This window comes from Oncorhynchus gorbuscha, linkage group LG01 (genome assembly GCF_021184085.1).
Source record: "Oncorhynchus gorbuscha isolate QuinsamMale2020 ecotype Even-year linkage group LG01, OgorEven_v1.0, whole genome shotgun sequence".
Taxonomy (NCBI): domain Eukaryota; kingdom Metazoa; phylum Chordata; class Actinopteri; order Salmoniformes; family Salmonidae; genus Oncorhynchus; species Oncorhynchus gorbuscha.
Window position 1 is genome coordinate 68078652 of NC_060173.1, and position 20871 is coordinate 68099522.

General features: G+C 42.9%; 1 protein-coding gene across 1 annotated transcript in view; it reads right to left on the minus strand.

Annotated features, from left to right (window-relative positions):
* Window positions 1–2333: 2333 nt before the first annotated feature.
* Window positions 2334–20871, minus strand: part of itgbl1 (integrin, beta-like 1) — a 165474-nt gene continuing 146936 nt past the window's right edge. The window contains exons 9-11 of the mRNA XM_046358978.1: window positions 19383–19529; window positions 12741–12860; window positions 2334–2755 (exon numbers count right to left, since the gene is read on the minus strand). Of these exons, the coding sequence (XP_046214934.1) occupies window positions 2667–2755; window positions 12741–12860; window positions 19383–19529 (356 nt within the window). The 3' untranslated portion in view covers window positions 2334–2666. The remainder of the gene's footprint in view (window positions 2756–12740; window positions 12861–19382; window positions 19530–20871) is intronic.

Sequence of the window (20871 nt, forward strand, 5' to 3'; positions counted from 1 at the left end):
TTTATTTGGCCCCCAAGTTTACTGAGCAAAAAAAAATGTAACTGTTGTTGTTTGACATAAAATACTGTAAAAACACCAGGAAATCAGTGATTTTAATTTGGGAAATCTGTTATTAAGTATTCACCCGCATAAAAGATAGACACGTGATCGCATACACATGTAAGCAAGGTTTGAATGATATCTGTTTGGGCTTCTTGCAGTCTATTTGGAATTGACAAATGATTTGTCATTAAGTTCCGGCCCCGCGGCTGAATCCAGTTGATGATCCCTGGAAAATGGGATAAGGGAAAGGTACTGTTCAGACCAATGCTAGTGAGGAGTTGTTTGGAAAATGTTTGGGACTAGAATTAGCATGTTGTTAGGCACACTCCTACTTCCACTGGAGCTACTTCACCGCACTTTCTGTGATCTGATCACGACTGTTAGCAATGTATCAACCATTATCTGAATCTACCTGCTGATTTAATTCTGAACTTGATTTACTGGATTCTATTGATAGCTAAGATTTAGTATGTTGATAAGTAGACTGAAGCTACTGTATGCTGCTAAAATTGGAAATATATTAAGAGATTTATTTGCTGATATAATTTTCCAGTTTATTGGGATTTTAAGCCCCTATTTTCTAGAGGATGTTGAAGCACATTTACTAGTTAGACTTAAAAACACTTGTCATTACAAAGCTACATGGATGCTATTATAACAATGCCGTAATATACACAATGGAGCTGAAATAATAAGTTTTTTCTTTAGGGCAGGTGTCCCCTCCACATTACACCCAGGATGCATCCCAAATGGCACCCTATTCCTTACATACTGCACTATGGGTCCTGGTCAAAAGAAGTGCACTAAATAGGGAAAATGGTGCAATTTGGGATGCATGTCCAGTAATTTCCCTTCATCATAATGAACTCTACATGCTGGGCTACCCAAGCCCCTGCAGACCAGTTGACTGGTTCTTTGAAAGCTGAACTTTATTTTTGTAAATGACTGTGTAAATGTGCGTCTGTTTATCTCTCTAGCCGCCATCTTGTTTGTTTGTTTGTTTGTTTTGTTCCTACTGTATATGGGTCGTGCGTGATGTTGTTTTCCTGATCCTTCCCGAACAGTTTATTTTCAGTTTTCTCCCTCTGTCAACTAATTTGTCAAAAAGTAGTTGGAGAGGTTTTAGTTTTTACTTTTGTCCTTTTTCTCATCTTTTGCATGGGGAGAGGATGGCATTGATGGGCTGCATGTAGTAGGCTATGTGTATCAAGAACTGTTGGTATGTACTTCTAATTTTACATACATATATGCTACAAGTTTGTCTGCACTGTACAGTTTGTTTGTTGTATACATATATACAACATATTGAATCAAATATTTATATAAAGGTGTGACTGTAATGTCAGTAACATTAATGCAATATAGTGTGCAGTATATTATTGCACCTGTCATTTTGATGGGATAAATAAAATGAAAGGTTGGCTAGTACTAAAAAGCATGAAAAGGCCAAAGTAGAATTATTTACATTACAGTTTTTCTTTACTACTTCCTATCAATCATGTTTTCAGGTAGAGGTTGGGCTCTCGAGTCAAAGAAACTCACATCCCCTGAAACCACCTTCTGAAGTTACATGAATACCTAGCATGGCACTATAGAGCTATGTGTGTTTTGTGTTCTTTTCTCAGCCACCACACTTGAACATGTTCATGACATGGTGTTCACGAGTAAGGGGGAATTGCCATGCATTGATTGACCGGTTGTAGAAGATTATGATGGTTGTGATAGTTTTCAGCGATAATAGGCACTGTTAAAACGATTTATATTTAAACATATACAATTGCAAGTGTGCCACTTGGAGAAATGTATGTCATGTTAATACAGATTTATACCCACGTATGATTATGGTATTTTCATTGTTTTCCATGCAGAAATGTTGTGTCACGCGGCACATTCAATGTTTCATTATTACAAAATAAATAAAACGCTCAAACGATACTCTTGACTTGAGTGCAGGGTGTTCTTTGAGACCAATTTGTCAGCAAGCACTTTTAACCCCCCCAAAAAACACACCACTGGTGAGAATCACACACACACACACACACACACACACACACACACACACACACACACACACACACACACACACACACACACACACACACACACACACACACACACACACACACACACACACACACACACACACACACACACACACACACACACACACGCACACACACACAATGTATTAAACATTTATCCTTTTGTTTTCAAAGTTTGGATTCTGTTCATGTACCTGCATCCTATTATGTGTAGCATTCTGGAATATGTAATGATTCTTACAGAAACAATTGCCATACATATAGTTATATTGGAAACATATAAAGGGTTACATGGTAAGGTCTTCTAAAGAGAAAAAAACATATTTTTGCTACAAAAGTAGTTTTTTCTTGCATACAAAAAAAAGAACATCGTTTTAATAAAGATGATTTGTAACCAGTACAATGAATGATGTTATACAAGTGATATGCAGAAATCTGAATGAAGAATTACATCCCAGTTTGGTTGACTTCTTTTTTTATCCTCCTCTCCATCGCGCTATCCATTCCTCTCCTTCCTTTGGTGTTTCACACCTTCTCTGACAGCGCAGTCTCTTTGTGTAGCTACTGAAATGTTCTGTGGTGTTAGTATTCAGTTCCCACCCAGATCTCACAGGCGTTCCCCGTCCAGCCATCCCAGCAGTCACAGTTGCCGCAGTTGCACATCCCATTCCCTGCAATAAGAGGTAAGAGGAGAAACTGTAACGTGACAGAGCCACCTGACCAATCATGCCTGCCTTAGCTTTCTTAACTAGGTTCCTGAACCCCCTGACAGAGTTCCACGATGGGGGCTCGAGCTCGGCTGAGCTCTCTTAGGTTGCTATGGGTTATGCTCTAGAGTGGGATTACATTCTTGGTGTGAATGTATTATATGACGCCATTACATAAGGCTCAATCTAAGTCAAAGACAAAAGTACTGAAGTAAAAAGACAATGTGTGTGTATGGTATAAAATACTGAGACCGCCTGACAGATCAACACTGTGAAATGGTCATAGGAAATCATTATATTTCTGGCCTTAATATCGAGGCCTATAGCTTAGGGAGTTTTGCTGTGTCGACAAGAGAACACAGGGGAAATTAGTGTTCTTTTGAGCAAGTCTGGTCATGCAGTGAGCGATTTCACTGGGCTATGGGCAGGGCAGATCAGGGCAGGAGAAATCCCCTCATCTAGACTCTCAGAAGTGGAGTAGTGTTGTGTGTCAATGCCTCCGAGTTGGGCATTAAAGCAGGGATAGATGGGGATGGTGTTATACTGAATGGAGAAACCAAAATATTTGTGTTGTGCTGTATTTTACATTGTATCATTAAAAACCATTCACACATTGGGAATTCCCACATCTTAAAACTACAGGTGCACATGGTTCTGGATGTTCTGTCTAGAAAACAGATTGTGACAGGTCTGGGGGATAGCCCCGACCAAGACTCAAACCCATGTTAGAGCCCAAGTCCCTGCAACTGTCAGTCCCACCCCTGAACCACCAAGAAGTGTAAGCAATGTAAACTGTGTCCACTGTATTGTGCTGTATTCCCTTAAAGTGATTTACTGGAATGAATATTCCAAAACACAACCAAACATTGAAGTTATTTTCAAAGACAATTAGATGTTTCTAATGTTGACTGAAGGTTCTAATTTGTGTCACAGGTTTGCACCATCGTTTCTCTCTAGGCTCAAAGGGTGCCAGCACTATCATCCTTGGTGCATGAAATGAACCAGCAGGCATTCCTAATACATTGAATGTTCCACATCGCTCATGAATTGTATGCATAATGAGAATCTCCTGCTTTGAGCAATCCATACAATTCCCACATGTGGAATAAGTCATCCACATTAGCAGACAGATGTTTGCGTGGTTCTAATGCTAAAATATTGAGTGCACTGTACTGCCACCTTGGGAAGGGGGGAGTAATCAAATAATTACTATTGTTTGTTTTGATTTGCATAACCCCCCTTCCCCCCTTTTTGAGAAGTCACTTTTCCCAGTGAAACATGAAAAAAAACACTATTTCAATCATCCTCATGTATATGGTAATTGTGACATATGCCCTAATCATTAATATGCTAAACAGCGACATTTAACCAACATATTTATGAATTCCCTTTGTCCACTCAAATTTTTCTCCCTCATTGTTAATGAATGTTTGCGTGAATTCTGTGGTTAAAGCATTGCTTTGAGTGACACTATGACTGACACAGGAGTCATGCATCCAATAAGAGAAGGACTTCTAAACAGCTGTCCAATTGCCTGCTGCCCTGAGGAAATATTAATGGGAGACCAACTTTAAATGAAGTGCAGCTTATAAAGGATTCATAAAGCCTTCATAAACACTACATACATGTGTTACAAGTCATCTATAAACGTAAGTCATGCTCTGTAAAGGGTTCAGAACTATGACAACCACCAATGTCAAATGTGACATAACCCCACTAAGACAAATATAGGTGGCATAAGCACCTCTTAATAAAGACCTTATAAATAACATTAAATTGAGGCTTCACAAAGCATTTATAACCATGTCATGCATTGCAATGCCAGGATAGTGGGTTTGATTCCTGGGATCACCCATATGTAAAAATGTATTCACGCATGACTGTAAGTCGCTTTGCATAAAACTATCTGCTAAATTGTATATATTATATTATATTACTCAAAACAATTATAGGATAGCCCAACCTCTTTCCCTCTTGGGATCATAGTCAATATTGGACCTGACCTCAAACTTCCTCAAAACTTTGAAAAGGCCTTTTAAAATCCATTTTTATTTTTGCCTACTTCTGTTTCTTTCCCAAATTCCGTTTTCTCATTTGAGTTTTTTCAGGTTTCTTATTTCCCAATTTTTTTCTGGTTTTACCATTTTCTTCACACTTTTTAATTTAAAAACAAAAACAAACGATTTTCTGTGTTTACAACAATGCTTAATCCACATGAGGGGATGACTTTTTCAGTCTTGGAAAAATCTTAGAAACTTACATTTTGGAGAGTAGTTGACCTTTAATTCAGTGAGCATTTCCTGCAATGTTGTTTGGTTAGCACATGATGATTATGTATTACATATACAGTGATTCACTGCCCTAGAGAGGTTAAAAGATCCTTCACGTGTGATAGAGAGACACCACTGTCCTCAACGGTACTCCCGCCGGCTTTGGTCTTTGTAATGGTAGCTAGCAACGTAGGTGATCTGTTACTCCTCACAGTTCCAGACAGAGCAGTTCACAGAGAAGATTGAAAACAACAATCAGCAGGGATCTAGACAGCTACAAACCCGGGACAATCGGCGGTCCCAGCCACAATGGCTAACCGTGTCGCGGGCTGTGTTCAAGAAAACCTTGCTAGGTTGGTATGCAGCTAGTTAGCAGCTAGGCTAGCTGCGACACCAAATAGCTCCTCAGACCCATGCTTGGTCGGCAGGATCACGGGAAAGAGATAAGCAGTCCCAGCAACTGATGCCAACTGCGTTGTGGGATCAAAACTAAGAAGCTAGCTACCAAGAACTTTCCAATATATTTTCAAACAACAGACTTTTCAAACAAATAAAACCGAGCTCTTCCTCGTTCCACGTTCAACAAGAAGCAACGTTTGGCAGCTGTGTCAAACACCATTGACCACCATTGGGGGAGGGATGGTCCAAAATAGTGGTTGTCAAACTTTGTTTTGATTTGGGGATGGTTTTATTGGGCACAGGGGAGAGTAGTGCGTTTTTTCCTGGTTTACATTTGCTCTTCTGCTCGTGTTTTCCCTATAAACATTGGCTTGTCTATTGATGTTGACATTACCGTAATAAAGTTTAGAAACGCTTTTGCATTTTCTTATGATACCTTGAATTGGACCATCTCCTCCCACGTAGTAAATTCGATCTGTCCCTAAAAATCCCCCTAGATACAGTCACATCTCATACTCACGTCATGAGATTTGTAAATTAAAGAGGAATATAATAATATGAATCAAATGGAGTTTACCACCTCCCCGTTTAGTTTCTGGCGCAGCACAGAAATGCCTTATCCAGATGGAACCATCATGCAGTACCTCCAGCAGGCAGAGAGGCAAGAGCCATTCACCCGCCAGTGCAGGGTCAAGCTACACTATTCACAACCATGTGTAATGTTCAACGTAATTGCATTGCTGGACTTTTTTGAAACTTCATGTATTTGTATTGTTTGAAAAATGTACAAATAAAAGGAAATTTGTATGGTTTCAACATGTCTTTAATGTTTAGTTGTTTTAGCTGTTCGTGATAATGCCCTTAGTGCTAATCAGTGGCGACTCGTCGTTCAGGGCAGGCGTTTCCTATTTTTCATGGTATTTTTGAGCATTAATACGTGTCACATATCAGTTTGCAAACAATGCAAAAGTAAGGCAGCTCCAAAAGGTGTTTCAGCCTAGCTCAGTGCTTTATGTGGTGATGGGGAAAGCCAGCAGAATATATGAAGCGTTGCGCCGTGATTGGCTCAGTGCTCTGTCACTCATGGGGACACTACGTCACCTAAGGGTAGAGCTAGAAAATTTAAGTCCATGGGTGTTGCCAATCTGCCGCCTCGCTTCGCGTTCCTAGGAAACTATGAATAATTTTGTTTTTTTACATGTTATTTCTTACATTGGTACCCCAGGTAATCTTAGGTTTCATTACATACAGTCGGGAGGAACTACTGAATATAAGAGCAACGTCAACTCACCATCATTACGACCAGGAATATAACTCTCCCGAAGCGGATCCTGTGTTTTGCCTTCCACCCAAGACAATGGATCGGATCCCAGCCGGCGACCCAAAACAACAACGCCGTAAAAGGGGCAAATGAAGCGGTCTTCTGGTCAGGCTCCGGAGACGGGCACATCGCGCATCACTCCCTAGCATACTTCTCACCAATGTCCAGTCTCTTGACAACAAGGTTGATGAAATCCGAGCAAGGGTAGCATTCCAGAGAGACATCAGAGACTGTAACGTTCTTTGCTTCACAGAAACATGGCTCACCCGAGAGACGCTAACGGAGTCAGTGCAGCCAGCTGTTTTCTTAACGCCAACAGAAACAAGCATCTTTCTGGTAAGAAGAGGAGCGGGGGGGGTATGCCTTATGATTAACGAGACGTGGTGTGATCATAACAACATACATGAACTCAAGTCCTTCTGTTCACCTGATTTAGAATTCCTCACAATCAAATGTCGACCGCATTATCTACCAAGGGAATTATCTTTGATTATAATCACAGCCGTATATATATTCCACTCCAAGCAGACACATTGATGGCCTTGAAGGAACTTTATTTGACTCTATGTAAACTGGAAACCATATATCCTGTGGCTGCATTCATTGTAGCTGGGGATTTTAACAAGTCTAATCTGAAAATAAGACTCCCTAAATTCTATCAGTATATCGATTGTGCTACTAGGGCTGGTAAAACCCTGGATCGTTGTTATTCTAACTTCCGCGACGCATATAAGGCCCTCCCCTGCCCTCCTTTCGGAAAAGCTGACCACGACTCCATTATGTTGCTTCCAGCCTTCAGACAGAAACTAAAACAAGAAGCTCCTGCGCTCAGGTCTGTTCAACGCTGGTCTGACCAATCTGATTCCACACTTCAAGACTGCTTCGATCACGTGGATTAGGATATGTTCCGCATTGCGTCTAACAACAACATTGACGAATACGCTGATTCGGTGAGCGAGTTCATTAGGAAGTGATGTTATACCCACAACAACGATTAAAACATTCCCAAACCAGAAACCGCGGATTGATGGCAGCATTCGCTCGAAACTGAAACTGAATACAAACAGAGTAACTATTCCCTCCGCAAGGCAATCAAACAAGCTAAGTGTCGGTATAGAGACAAAATAGAGTCGCAATTCAATGGCTCAGACACCAAAAGCACTCACAAACTTCTACAGATGCACAATCGAGAGCATCCTGTCGTGCTGTATCACCGCCTGGTACGGCAACTGCTCTGCCCACAACCGTAAGGCTCTCCAGAGGGTAGTGAGGTCTGCACAATGCATCACCGGGGACAAACTACCTGCCCTCCAGGACACCTACACCACCCGATGTCACAGGAAGGCCATAAAGATCATCAAGGACAACAACCACCCAAGCCACTGCCTGTTCACCCTGCTATCATCCAGAAGGCGACGTCAGTACAGGTGCATCAAAGCAGGGACCGAGAGACTGAAAAACAGCTTCTATCTTAAGGCCATCAAACTGTTATACAGCCGCCACTACCATTGAGTGGCTGCTGCCAACATACTGACTCAACTCCAGCCAATTTAATAATGAAAATTGATGTAAAAAATGTATCACTAGCCACTTTAAACAATGCCACTTAATATAATGTTTACATACCCCACATTACTCATCTCATATGTATATGTATATACTGTACTCTATATCATTGTCACGTTCTGACCTTAGTTCTGTTATTATATCTTTGTTTTAGTATGGTCAGGGCGTGAGTTGGGTGGGTTGTCTATGTTAGTTTTTCTATAATTTGGGATTTCTGTGTTCGGCCTAGTATGGTTCTAAATCAGAGGCAGCTGTCAATCGTTGTCCCTGATTGAGATTCATACTTAGGTAGCCTGGGTTTCACTGTTGAGTTGTGGGTGTTTGTCTTCCGTGTTAATGTTCGTACCACACGGGACTGTTTCGTTCATTTCAGGTTTTTGTTTTGTATTACGTAGTGTTCATTTTATGTATTAAAATAAACGTTATGGACACTTACCACCTGCAAATTGGTCCTCCGATCCTTCTCTCTACTCCTCCTCAGAAGAGGAGGACGAAAACCATTACAATCATCTACTGCATCTTGCCATCTTTATGTAATACAGGTATCACTAGCCACTTTAAACTATGCCACTTTATGTTTATATACTGTACTCTATACCATCTACTGCATCTTGCCTATGCCGTTCTGTACCATTACTCATTCATATATCTTTATATAGATATTCTTTATCCCTTTGCACTTGTGTGTATAAGGTAGTAGTTGTGGAATTGTTAGATTAGATTACTCGTTGGTTATTACTGCATTGTCGGAACTAGAAGCACAAGCATTTCGCTACACTCGGATTAACATCTGCTAACCATGTGTATGTGACAATAAAATGTGATTTGATTTGATTTGATAGAAGTGCCCAGCCAAGAAGACTCAAGGCCATTGGACACAGATAAAATTACGTCAAATCACATATCTATAGTAGCTTTGATTGGACATGTCAACATCATACTTTCAAAATCTTAGCTAGCAGTCATCATCATGAATAAAGTCGACAATCTACTGGCAAATCCTCTTTAATCCTTGTCATATGAAGAGAAATAATGAAGAGAAAGTATAAATAAAACCTATTGGTGCTCATCAGCCATTGGATATAAACATTACACAACAAGTTGGAAATGGCACATTCAACAATGACTGGTTTGGAAGGAATCAGTGAAAACTGCAAGTGTTGCAAAGCCTGCTATTCAGTGGAGTGGCTGTGTAGTCCCAAGTCTAAGATTAAGGGTCTTTTTTCCAAGTTTAAAATTATAAGCATTCATCATTGTTGTCAATGAAGCATGATTTGTGCCTCGCTGAAAACAACTGTTAACTCAGAACTGCAAAATCTGACTTTCGTCAGTTCAAGACAACTGGGAATTCTGGAAAAACGAGCTACAACTGGGAAAATAATTTTTGAACTTTCATCCAACTCAGGAGATCAATGATGTCATGATGATTTCAACTTTTTTGTGTGTTCCAAGTTGTCTTGAAAGCACCATAAATCCAGAGAATGTCAGACTTTGAAGACAAAGTTTAATGACACAATTTGACCACGAAGGACCAAGTGAACACAGCACAACAAGTTGAGTCCAAAAATGTCTTGTTGGCTGCTGCATAAAATATGTTAGATGCCAGGGAGAGATGTATACTGTAGCTAAGAAAGTAATACTAAGTGTAGTAAGCTGTTAGTAGCCCATGTGCCTCACCCTAATAATTCTGTATATTTTAACCTCTTAATTCCGCCTACTATTCTGACTTTGTGGTGCACGTGTAGACTATAAACTGTTTTTGAGAAATGTAATCATTGAATATTGTAAGTTGTTGTGTGCTTATATGCCCCCTTTATTTATCCTACCATTTTGATTTGGTGTACAGGGAGGACACTGTAAGAATGGCCCATGTTCTGAATTTTGTGGCTGTACATTTAAAAAGTGCTGAACAAATAGCTATATTGACTACCTCTGTAATTACGGATAGTCTTTTATCCGCTCATCGTCCCCTTAAGCCATAGTTTGTACATCTCAATTGTCAGTAGAAACCACATTTGTTTAAGCAAGTCAGACATATAAGCCATGTTTTTTTAAAGGCAGCAAATGAGGCTGAATGAACTGTTTCGCTGCCAGACAAGGCTCTACTGATAGCCAGGTGTAGCAGTGTTAAGGTATTGGGACTGGCTGTTGAGATTCTGCTGTTGGGACAGTTTATGTAGGCCCTAACAGTTTGTGTGCACTGTTAGTCACCTTTACAGTGCAAGTAATGTATTGTTTAGTGTTGTATTGTGTTGTGTAGTGGCTTTGCTGGCATGCATCCCACATTATTATTTTTTTGCCCCAACAAGATGTAGATGCTCAAATCGCCACTGGTGCTGCTTTCATCAAGGTAGGCGTTTCTTGGTGTAACATCGTCCCCAGGCTATTGCCCACACAGCACATACACTATACTGTATATACAAATGTATGTGGACACTCCCTGAAATTAGTTGATTTGGCTATTTCATCCACACCCGTTGCTGGCAGGTGTATACAATTGAGCACACAGCCATGCAATCTCCATACACAAACATTGGCAGTAGAATGGCCTTACTGAAGAGCTCAGAGACTTTCAACGTGGCGCAGTCATAGGATGCCACCTTTCCCAAAAGTCAGTTTGACAAATTTCTGCCCTGCTAGAGCTGCTCCTGTCAACTATAAGTGCTGTTATTGTGAAGTTCAGCAACAACAGCTCAGCTGCGAAGTGGTAGGCCACACAAGCTCACAGAATGAGACAGCCGAGTGTTGAAGTGCGTAGCGCGTAAAAATTGTCCGTCCTCGGTTGTAACACTCACTACCGAGTGAAAAACTGCCTCTGGAAGCAATGTCAGCACAATAACTGTTCATCAGGAGCTTCATGAAATGGGGTCTCCATAGCAGAGCAGCCGCACACAAGCCTAAGATCACCATGTGCAATGCCAATGCATAGTGCCTACTGTAAGGTTTGGTGGAGGAGGAATAATGGTCTGGGGCTGTTTTTTATGGTTCCAGTGAAGGGAAATCTTAACGCTACAGCATACAATGACATTCTAGATGATTCTGTGCTTCCATCTATGAGGCAACAGTTTGGGGAAGAACTGTTTCTGTTTCAGCATGACAATGCCCTTGTGCACAAAGGAAGGTCCATACAGAAATGGTTTGTCAAGATTGGTGTGGAAGAACTTGACTGGCCTGCACAGAGCCCTGACCTCAACCGCATCAAACACCTTTGCGATGAATTGGAACAGCAATTGCGAGCCAGGCCTAATCGCCAACATGAGTGCCCAACCTCACTAATGCTCATGGCTGAATGGAAGCAAGTCCCTGCAGTAATGTTCCAACATATAGTGGAAAGCCTTCCCAGAAGAGTGGAAGCTGTTATAGCAGCAAAGGGTGGAGCAACTCCATAGTTATGCCCATGATTTTGGAAGGCGATGTTTGACAATCAGGTGTCCACATACTTTTGGTCTTGTAGTCTATAAGCCTGGGATACCAACCATTCACAGTTGGCCTTAGTGGGAGTGACTATAGAACACTATAGGATTGACCTGATTCAAGTGTTTTTCATTGTCACTAGTTGGGTGTGCGACTCTATTTTTATAGCTCATCGTCACTAGTTAACACAGTCAAAAAGTCATAATTATGGCTAAGTCCTACCCATTTCCACAATTTATCTTCCTAAAATGTTATGATAAACCTAAACCTAACTAATGAAGGCCATGTTTGATGTGTTGGTCCACCAGAACTTCCGCACATTTGGGTGGATGTGTCTGGGAACGAGATTAGGTGTAATGTGACTAACATGACATCACTTTAGAGCGTATGACATCTTTCAGCACACTGTCACCCTTCACAAAGCAAAAGTTTATATCATATCACATTTGACGCTGGTAATTATGTCACATAGTTATGCTACATTTATGAACCTTTTATAAAGCATGACATATGGTAATAGAATATTTGCAACACACTTATGAAGTGCTTATGAAACCTTTAGAAGCTAAATGTAATTTAAAGTGTGCCCATAAACTCTTATTGTGGTTTTCAGCATCAGTGGAGAGAAGAGCACTTCTGGATGAGATCTGGGCTGTTAAGAGGAAAGTCTCTTTCTGCTCTCTCTCCTGTCTTTCCGCTCACTCGTTCTCCCTCTCTTTTCTTTGTCTCTGTCTTTCTCTCCTGCTCGTTGACACCGAGCCAAGGCCATTATCGGCGGTAGAATTGGGCCTTGGACAGAGTGTGTGTGTGTGTGTGTGTGTGTGTGTGTGTGTGTGTGTGTGTGTGTGTGTGTGTGTGTGTGTGTGTGTGTGTGTGTGTGTGTGTGTGTGTGTGTGTGTGTGTGTGTGTGTGTGTGTGTGTGTGTGTGTGTGTGTGTGTGTGTGTGTGTGTGTGTGTGTGTGTGTGGTCTATACTGTACCTGTGCAGATGAGTCCGTCGTGTTTATCACACTCTCTATCGTCACACTCACAATACTCCCCAGAGACCCACCAATCTTGAGGAGATCCAGAACAGATACACCGGCCACAGTGACACGACCCTGCCAGAACACACACACACATTCACACAAACATATACACACACAACAACAACGGACGTTCAAGCAATCAACAAAATAGTCACAGTAAAAATATAAGGATAGATTTGTGAGGACAAGGTAATGTGCTCACAATCATAGTGTATTGTCGTCCTGACCCTTTTTAAATTGTGACTGGATTAAAATAGAAGGCCTGCTGGCTCCAACCAGTGGGACATAGTTTTCCCATGCATGTCCACCCCTTTAGTATATCACATCAGCTATACTTTTACCCGGGAATCGCCCCCAGCAAGCCTTCACTGTAAAAGTCTGTCCTCCTTTGGCTCCCCCAGTACTTCCTCTCCTGAACAACAAAAGCACTGTCCTTGCATTTCTCCCATCAGATATTTCTACTGTGTGCTCCAGTGCACATCGAGGGCAGTGAGCGACGGGCTGGATAGTAAGGGGTTAAATGCTTGGACAAGGCACGCAAGCAGGCAGACGGATGAGAGGGGAACGAATCTCTCATGGCTGTAACCCGGGAGAAGTCTTTTCAGTCTCCACTATTTATCCCCATAGACTACCCACTGGGCACAGACGTCAGTTCAACGTTTAGTTTGGTTTTACATTTGGTTGAGTTGTCAACTAACATGAATTAAATTTTAAATTTTTAATTTTACCTTTATTTAACCAGGCAAGTCAGTTAAGAACAAATTCTTATTTTCAATGACGGCCTGGGAACAGTGGGTTAACTGCCTGTTCAGGGGCAGAACAACAGATTTGTACCTTGTCAGCTGGGGTTACTAGTCCAACGCTATAACCACCAGGCTACCCTGCCGCCAATGTGAAATCAACAAAGCATTTCACCATATCATTGGATTTAAGTTCGAAGTTTGGTGAAAAGAAGACGAAATACCCTTACGTTGATGACTTTCTGCAAATCATATTAGTGTTCCGTGTTTATTCAACATCATCACATAGATGTTTTTGGTTGAAATGACATTGAAACAACATTGATTCAATCGGTTTTTGCCCAGTGGGTAGTGTGTGCCTGAAGGATTGCAGTGTGAGAGTTGAAGGGTTGACTCCACTTGACTCATAGGTTAACGCTTGTTGTCATGAATCTTGTTCTGGAGGCAGGTCTGCAGAGTGGTCACCAGCTGCCACAAAATCATCAAATCTGAAACCTAACTCTAACCTTTACCCCAACTGAAGGGGAGAGGATAGTCTTATGCTTGTGTCTGAGTGCAGAGGAGCATGTTGAAACATGCCCATCTCCATTGTGCAGCCTAAGATGGTGTGAGACCAGAGGGTGAAGATGTCCTAAGATGGACAACACACCTTTGGTTTAGTAGATCACTGACAGTACTCCATACTCCAGTAATCTCCATGCACCTGACATTTGGCTGAAATGTCAGTGTGACATGCAAGTTGTTCTTTGGTTACATAGCTGAATAGAGTATACGGCCTCCAACACATGATGATGCACAGTGCATTCGGAAAGTATTCAGACCCCTTGACTTTTTCCAGCCTTATTCTAAAATGGATTGTTTTTCCCCCCCTCATCAATCTACACACAATACCCCATAATGACAAAGCATAAACAGGTTTTTAGAAATGTTTGTTAATTTATAAAAACTGAAAAACTGAAACATGACATTTACACAAGTATTTAGACCCTTTACTCAGTACTTTGTTGAAGCACTTTTGGGAGCGATTACAGCCTTGATTCTTCTTGGGTATGACGCTACAAGCTTGGCACACCTGAATTTGGGGAGATTCTTCCATTATTTTCTGCAGATCCTCTCAAGCTCTGTCAGGTTGAATGGAGAGCACCGCTGCACAGCTATTTTCAGGTCTCTACAGAGATGTTCGATCGGGTTTGGGTCCGGGCTATGATATGGTGCCAGGTTTCCTTCAGACGTGACACTTGGCGTTCAGGCTAAAAAGTTCAGTCTTGGTTTCATCAGACCAGAAAATCTTGTTTCTCATGGTCTGAGAGTCTTCAGGTGCCTTTTGGTAAACTCCAAGTGGGCTGTCATGTGTCTTTTACTGAAGCTCTGTGAGCTCTATGGACAATTTATTCAACCCCATGGCTTGTTTTCTGCTCTGACATGCACTGTCGACAGTGGGACCATATAAAGACAGCTGTGTGCCTTTCAAAATCATGTTCAATCAATTGAAATTACCACAGGTGTACTCCAATCAAGTTGTAGAAACATCTCAAGGATGATCAAAGGAAACAGGATGCACCTGAACTCTGAGTCTCATAGCAAACAGTCAGAATACTTATGTAAATATGGTATTTCCGTTTTCAATTTTTAATCAATTTGCAAAAATGTCTACCAACCTGTTTTTGCTTTGTTATTATGGGATATTGTGTGTAGATTGTTGAGGATTTAAAAAAAAGTTTAATCCATATTATAATAAGGCTGTAACGTAACAAAATGTGGAAAAAGTAACGGGGTCTGAATACTTTGCGAAGGCAATATACCCTGGATATTGGGTACACTCAGGACCGGCTCGAGCCTTTTCAGGGCCCTAAGCGGGATCGGCCCCCTTAGGCAGCAGGACCTCCTTTCCTGTCCAAATAAAATATTTAAATATTGATAAATTATTCGACTGAGACGTGTGCCGACAGAAAGACACATCAATCTCAGATAAATCATTTTAGCGAGCAAAACAGCGCCCCTCTGTCTCAGTATATGTAGCCCATGTACCCTCCCTTTCTGCATCCTTTGACTCTCTATGTCCCCTATCCTCCAGGCCGGCTCGGTCCTCCCCCTCCCGCTCCGTGGCTCGACGACTCATTGCGAGCTCACAGAACAGGGCTCCGGGCAGCCGAGCGGAAATGGAGGAAAACTCGCCTCCCTGCGGACCTGGCATCCTTTCACTCCCTCCTCTCTACATTTTCCTCCTCTGTCTCTGCTGCTAAAGCCACTTTCTACCACTCTAAATTCCAAGCATCTGCCTCTAACCCTAGGAAGCTCTTTGCCACCTTCTCCTCCCTCCTGAATCCCCCCCCCCTCCTCCCTCTCTGCAGATGACTTCGTCAACCATTTTGAAAAGAAGGTCGACAACATCCGATCCTCGTTTGCTAAGTCAAACGACACCGCTGGTTCTGCTCACACTGCTCTACCCTGTGCTCTGACCTCTTTCTCCCCTCTCTCTCCAGATGAAATCTCGCGTCTTGTGACGGCCGGCCGCCCAACAACCTGCCCGCTTGACCCTATCCCCACCTCTCTTCTCCAGACCATTTCCGGAGACCTTCTCCCTTACCTCACCTCGCTCATCAACTCATCCCTGACCGCTGGCTACGTCCCTTCCGTCTTCAAGAGAGCGAGAGTTGCACCCCTTCTGAAAAAACCTACACTCAATCCCTCCGATGTCAACAACTACAGACCAGTATCCCTTCTTTCTTTTCTCTCCAAAAGTCTTGAACGTGCCGCCCTTGGCCAGCTCTCCCGCTATCTCTCTCAGAATGACCTTCTTGATCCAAATCAGTCAGGTTTCAAGACTAGTCATTCAACTGAGACTGCTCTTCTCTATATCACGGAGGCGCTCCGCACTGCTAAAGCTAACTCTCTCTCCTCTGCTCTCATCCTTCTAGACCTATCGGCTGCCTTCGATACTGTGAACCATCAGATCCTCCTCTCCACCCTCTCCGAGTTGGGCATCTCCGGCGCGGCCCACGCTTGGATTGCGTCCTACCTGACAGGTCGCTCCTACCAGGTGGCGTGGTGAGAATCTGTCTCCTCACCACGCGCTCTCACCACTGGTGTCCCCCAGGGCTCTGTTCTAGGCCCTCTCCTATTCTCGCTATACACCAAGTCACTTGGCTCTGTCATAACCTCACATGGTCTCTCCTATCATTGCTATGCAGACGACACACAATTAATCTTCTCCTTTCCCCCTTCTGATGACCAGGTGTGGCGAATCACATCTCTGCATGTCTGGCAGACATATCAGTGTGGATGACGGATCACCACCTCAAGCTGAACCTCGGCAAGACGGAGCTGCTCTTCCTCCCGGGGAAGGACTGCCCGTTCCATGATCTCGCCATCACGGTTGACAACTCCATTGTGTCCTCCTCCCAGAGCGCTAAGAACCTTGGCGTGATCCTGGACAACACCCTGTCGTTCTCAACTAACATCAAGGCGGTGGCCCGTTCCTGTAGGTTCATGCTCTACAACATCCGCAGAGTACGACCCTGCCTCACACAGGAAGCGGCGCAGGTCCTAATCCAGGCACTTGTCATCTCCCGTCTGGATTACTGCAACTCGCTGTTGGCTGGGCTCCCTGCCTGTGCCATTAAACCCCTACAACTCATCCAGAACGCCGCAGCCCGTCTGGTGTTCAACCTTCCCAAGTTCTCTCACGTCACCCCGCTCCTCCGCTCTCTCCACTGGCTTCCAGTTGAAGCTCGCATCCGCTACAAGACCATGGTGCTTGCCTACGGAGCTGTGAGGGGAACGGCACCTCAGTACCTCCAGGCTCTGATCAGGCCCTACACCCAAACAAGGGCACTGCGTTCATCCACCTCTGGCCTGCTCGCCTCCCTACCACTGAGGAAGTACAGTTCCCGCTCAGCCCAGTCAAAACTGTTCGCTGCTCTGGCCCCCAATGGTGGAACAAACTTCCTCACGACGCCAGGACAGCGGAGTCAATCACCACCTTCCGGAGACACCTGAAACCCCACCTCTTTAAGGAATACCTAGGATAGGATAAAGTAATCCTTCTCACCCCCCTTAAAAGATTTAGATGCACTATTGTAAAGTGGCTGTTCCACTGGATGTCATAAGGTGAATGCACCAATTTGTAAGTCGCTCTGGATAAGAGCGTCTGCTAAATGACTTAAATGTAAATGTAATGTAATGTATCTGATGCTGTCTGGACAAAAAGAGTATGACATGTCATACTCTTTTAATCCAGACAGCATCAGATACATGGGCTACATATACTGAGACAGAGGGGCGCTGTTTTGCTCGATTGCAATGCTTTCTCTGGTGAGATAGTAGTTTCTTCTCCCAACAGTAGAGCCTGATCCTCTCCTTCTCCCGATCATTGAAGCTGTCTTGCCCAGTTGATAATCATCCCGATAATTGCCTCAAAACTGCACCTAAACTATATTGAAACAAATCTCGCATATAATAAAAGGTTAAATAAATGAAGTTAAGTATAATGGGGGAGAAAGGGAGAGAATGGGTAAGTTGATGAGTGAGAGAAGGCAAAACAATGCATAATTATGTAATCACCAATTGTGAATGAAGAACAGGGAGGGCCATCCTATTGTGTCTAATTATATACCCTATATCAGTCCATCGAATCCAAGCACTCTTATCAGTCTACTCTGGCATACTTGGGAGTAGGCTACACAGTGAGAGCGTGCGTAATCTACAATGGCAAGAAGACCAAGACGAATGGATGCACATGCTGCATTCGCACTGCTACAAAATCGAAATGAAAACGACTCAGATGGCAGAGAAGAAAAGAATCATGACATCTCTTGATGATAATTCTTCTGATTCTGAGCCTAAGCCTGAGCCTACAACTCCGAGGCCTAAGCGCAAAAAAAGACAGAACGGTGCGCACTGCTCATGTGCCCGGAGCCATCACCAAATTAAACCGTGTGTCATCACTGAGAGAGCACATCCTACATCTCAAGCAAAAAAACAAGATCCGCATCACACTCACCAACTTTCCTTGTTCATGTGACATGGACATGCTCCAACTGATGCCGTTGCGTGAAGACGCACATAATGTAAGCGCGAGTGGACGTTAATTGACTATTTTTGACTGCTCTCATATTGACACTTCATTATAATACCATTTTTGGTTTTGTGCTGATTTTCACTATTTATCAAGAACAAAAAGTTGTTACCACGTGCCAACACATATAGTTCCTGTTTCATTGATAGAATGCTTGACCTTATTTTATTATTATTATTATTATTTATTTTTTTACATATATCTTACATTAACATAAACTAAAGAAAAAGCTTTCTTTGTATTCCAAAGTTAGTTAAGACCTTCACAAACACAACCAAATGATCATTTTTGCACATCCATACAATCTATTAATTACACTGTAAGAATGACTGCACATTAGCTTGAAGGGGGATCCCTCTAGGCCCAACGTCTCTAGTAAAAATAATAATAATGTGCAGCGCATGCAGACATAGGAGGTCCCATGGAATAAAAGAACCCCCCTATGGAAATCAAATTCCCATCCAACAGATTTGTTCTGGCGCTGGCGCTGGCCCTGCCAAGCAGCCGGGCCCTAAGAAACCACTTATGTCTCTTATACCTGAAGCCAGAAGACTGCAGGTATGAGGGTGCTGTTTCCTTATGCCTGCTACTACCCTAATCTGTGTGATCAGATCTCATGGAAAGCTCTACTCAAGTGGTCTACACAAATCAGTGGAGTAGAAAATAATTGAAGGGAATGGAATGAAATAGTGCAGAGAATAGACACAAAAGAAGCCAATAGATGGAGATAGAAATGAAATAAATGTAATAGAATAACAAAGTAAAAAACAAAGGAACCTTTTCCATTGCACATGACTCCATCGGCGGTCTCACACAGCTCTTTGCTCTGAGCGTCAGTCATTTTGCATGTCCGAGGGAACGAGCACAACTTCCCAAACCAGCCGTCACCACAGATACACCGGCCGCATGAACAGAAACCATGACCTGGTGGGGGACAGGGTAGACATACAGTATGTTATACAATAGAAATCAGTAGAAACCATGACCTGGTGGGGGACAGGGTAGACATACAGTATGTTATACAATAGAAACCAGTAGAAACCATGACCTGGTGGGGGACAGGGTAGACATACAGTATGTTATACAATAGAAACCAGTAGAAACCATGACCTGGTGGGGGGCAGGGTAGACATACAGTATGTTATACAATAGAAACCAGTAGAAACCATGACCTGGTGGAGGACAGGGTAGACATACAGTATGTTATACAATAGAAACCAGTAGAAACCAGGACCTGGTGGGGGACAGGGTAGACATACAGTATGTTATACTGTTTAGGTTTAGAGTGTGTAGTCTTAGAGTGATTATCTTAATTTACCGAGGTTAGCTAGCCAGCTATTTGTCGTCCTTAACGTAGGTGACTCTGCTAGCTAGCCAACAGCTAGCCAACGCTAGCCAACGTCTTCTGTATAGAACTCAACTACCCGGTCGCATTCACAGGTTGTATCACTTTTTCACTTCATTTCATTACAGTACAACGGTTTGATTTGTTTGATCGTAGCTAGCTACTTAGCTAGCTACATAGCCGTCTTTGTATCAAAGATAATTGTGTAGTCTAGAGCGATTTTCTAGGTTCGCTAGCCATCTATTGTCGTTCTTTTAACGCAACGTAACGTAAACAACACTGCTAGCTAGCCTGCTAGCCCCGAATAGCAACACTGCAGAAACTATTACACTCAACGGAACGACTTGATTAGTGTAGTGTCAACAACGCACCCACTGCCAGCTGGCCTACTTCAGCAGTACTGTATCATTTTAATCATTTTAGTCAATAAGATTCTTGCTATGTAGCTTAACTTTCTGAACATTCGAGACGTGTAGTCCACTTGTCATTCCAATCTCCTTTGCATTAGCGTAGCCTCTTCTGTAGCCTGTCAACTATGTGTCTGTTTATCCCTGTTCTCTCCTCTCTGCACAGACCATACAAACGCTCCACACCGCGTGGCCGCGGGTACCCTACTCTGGTGGTCCCAGCGCGCACGACCCACGTGGAGTTCCAGGTCTCCGGTAGCCTCTGGAACTGCCAATCTGCGGTCAACAAGGCAGAGTTCATCTCAGCCTATGCCTCCTCCAGTCCCTCGACTTCTTGGCACTGACGGAAACATGGATCACCACAGACAACACTGCTACTCCTACTGCTCTCTCTTCGTCCGCCCACGTGTTCTCGCACACCCCGAGAGCGTCTGGTCAGCGGGGTGGTGGCACCGGGATCCTCATCTCTCCCAAGTGGTCATTCTCTCTTTCTCCCCTTACCCATCTGTCTATC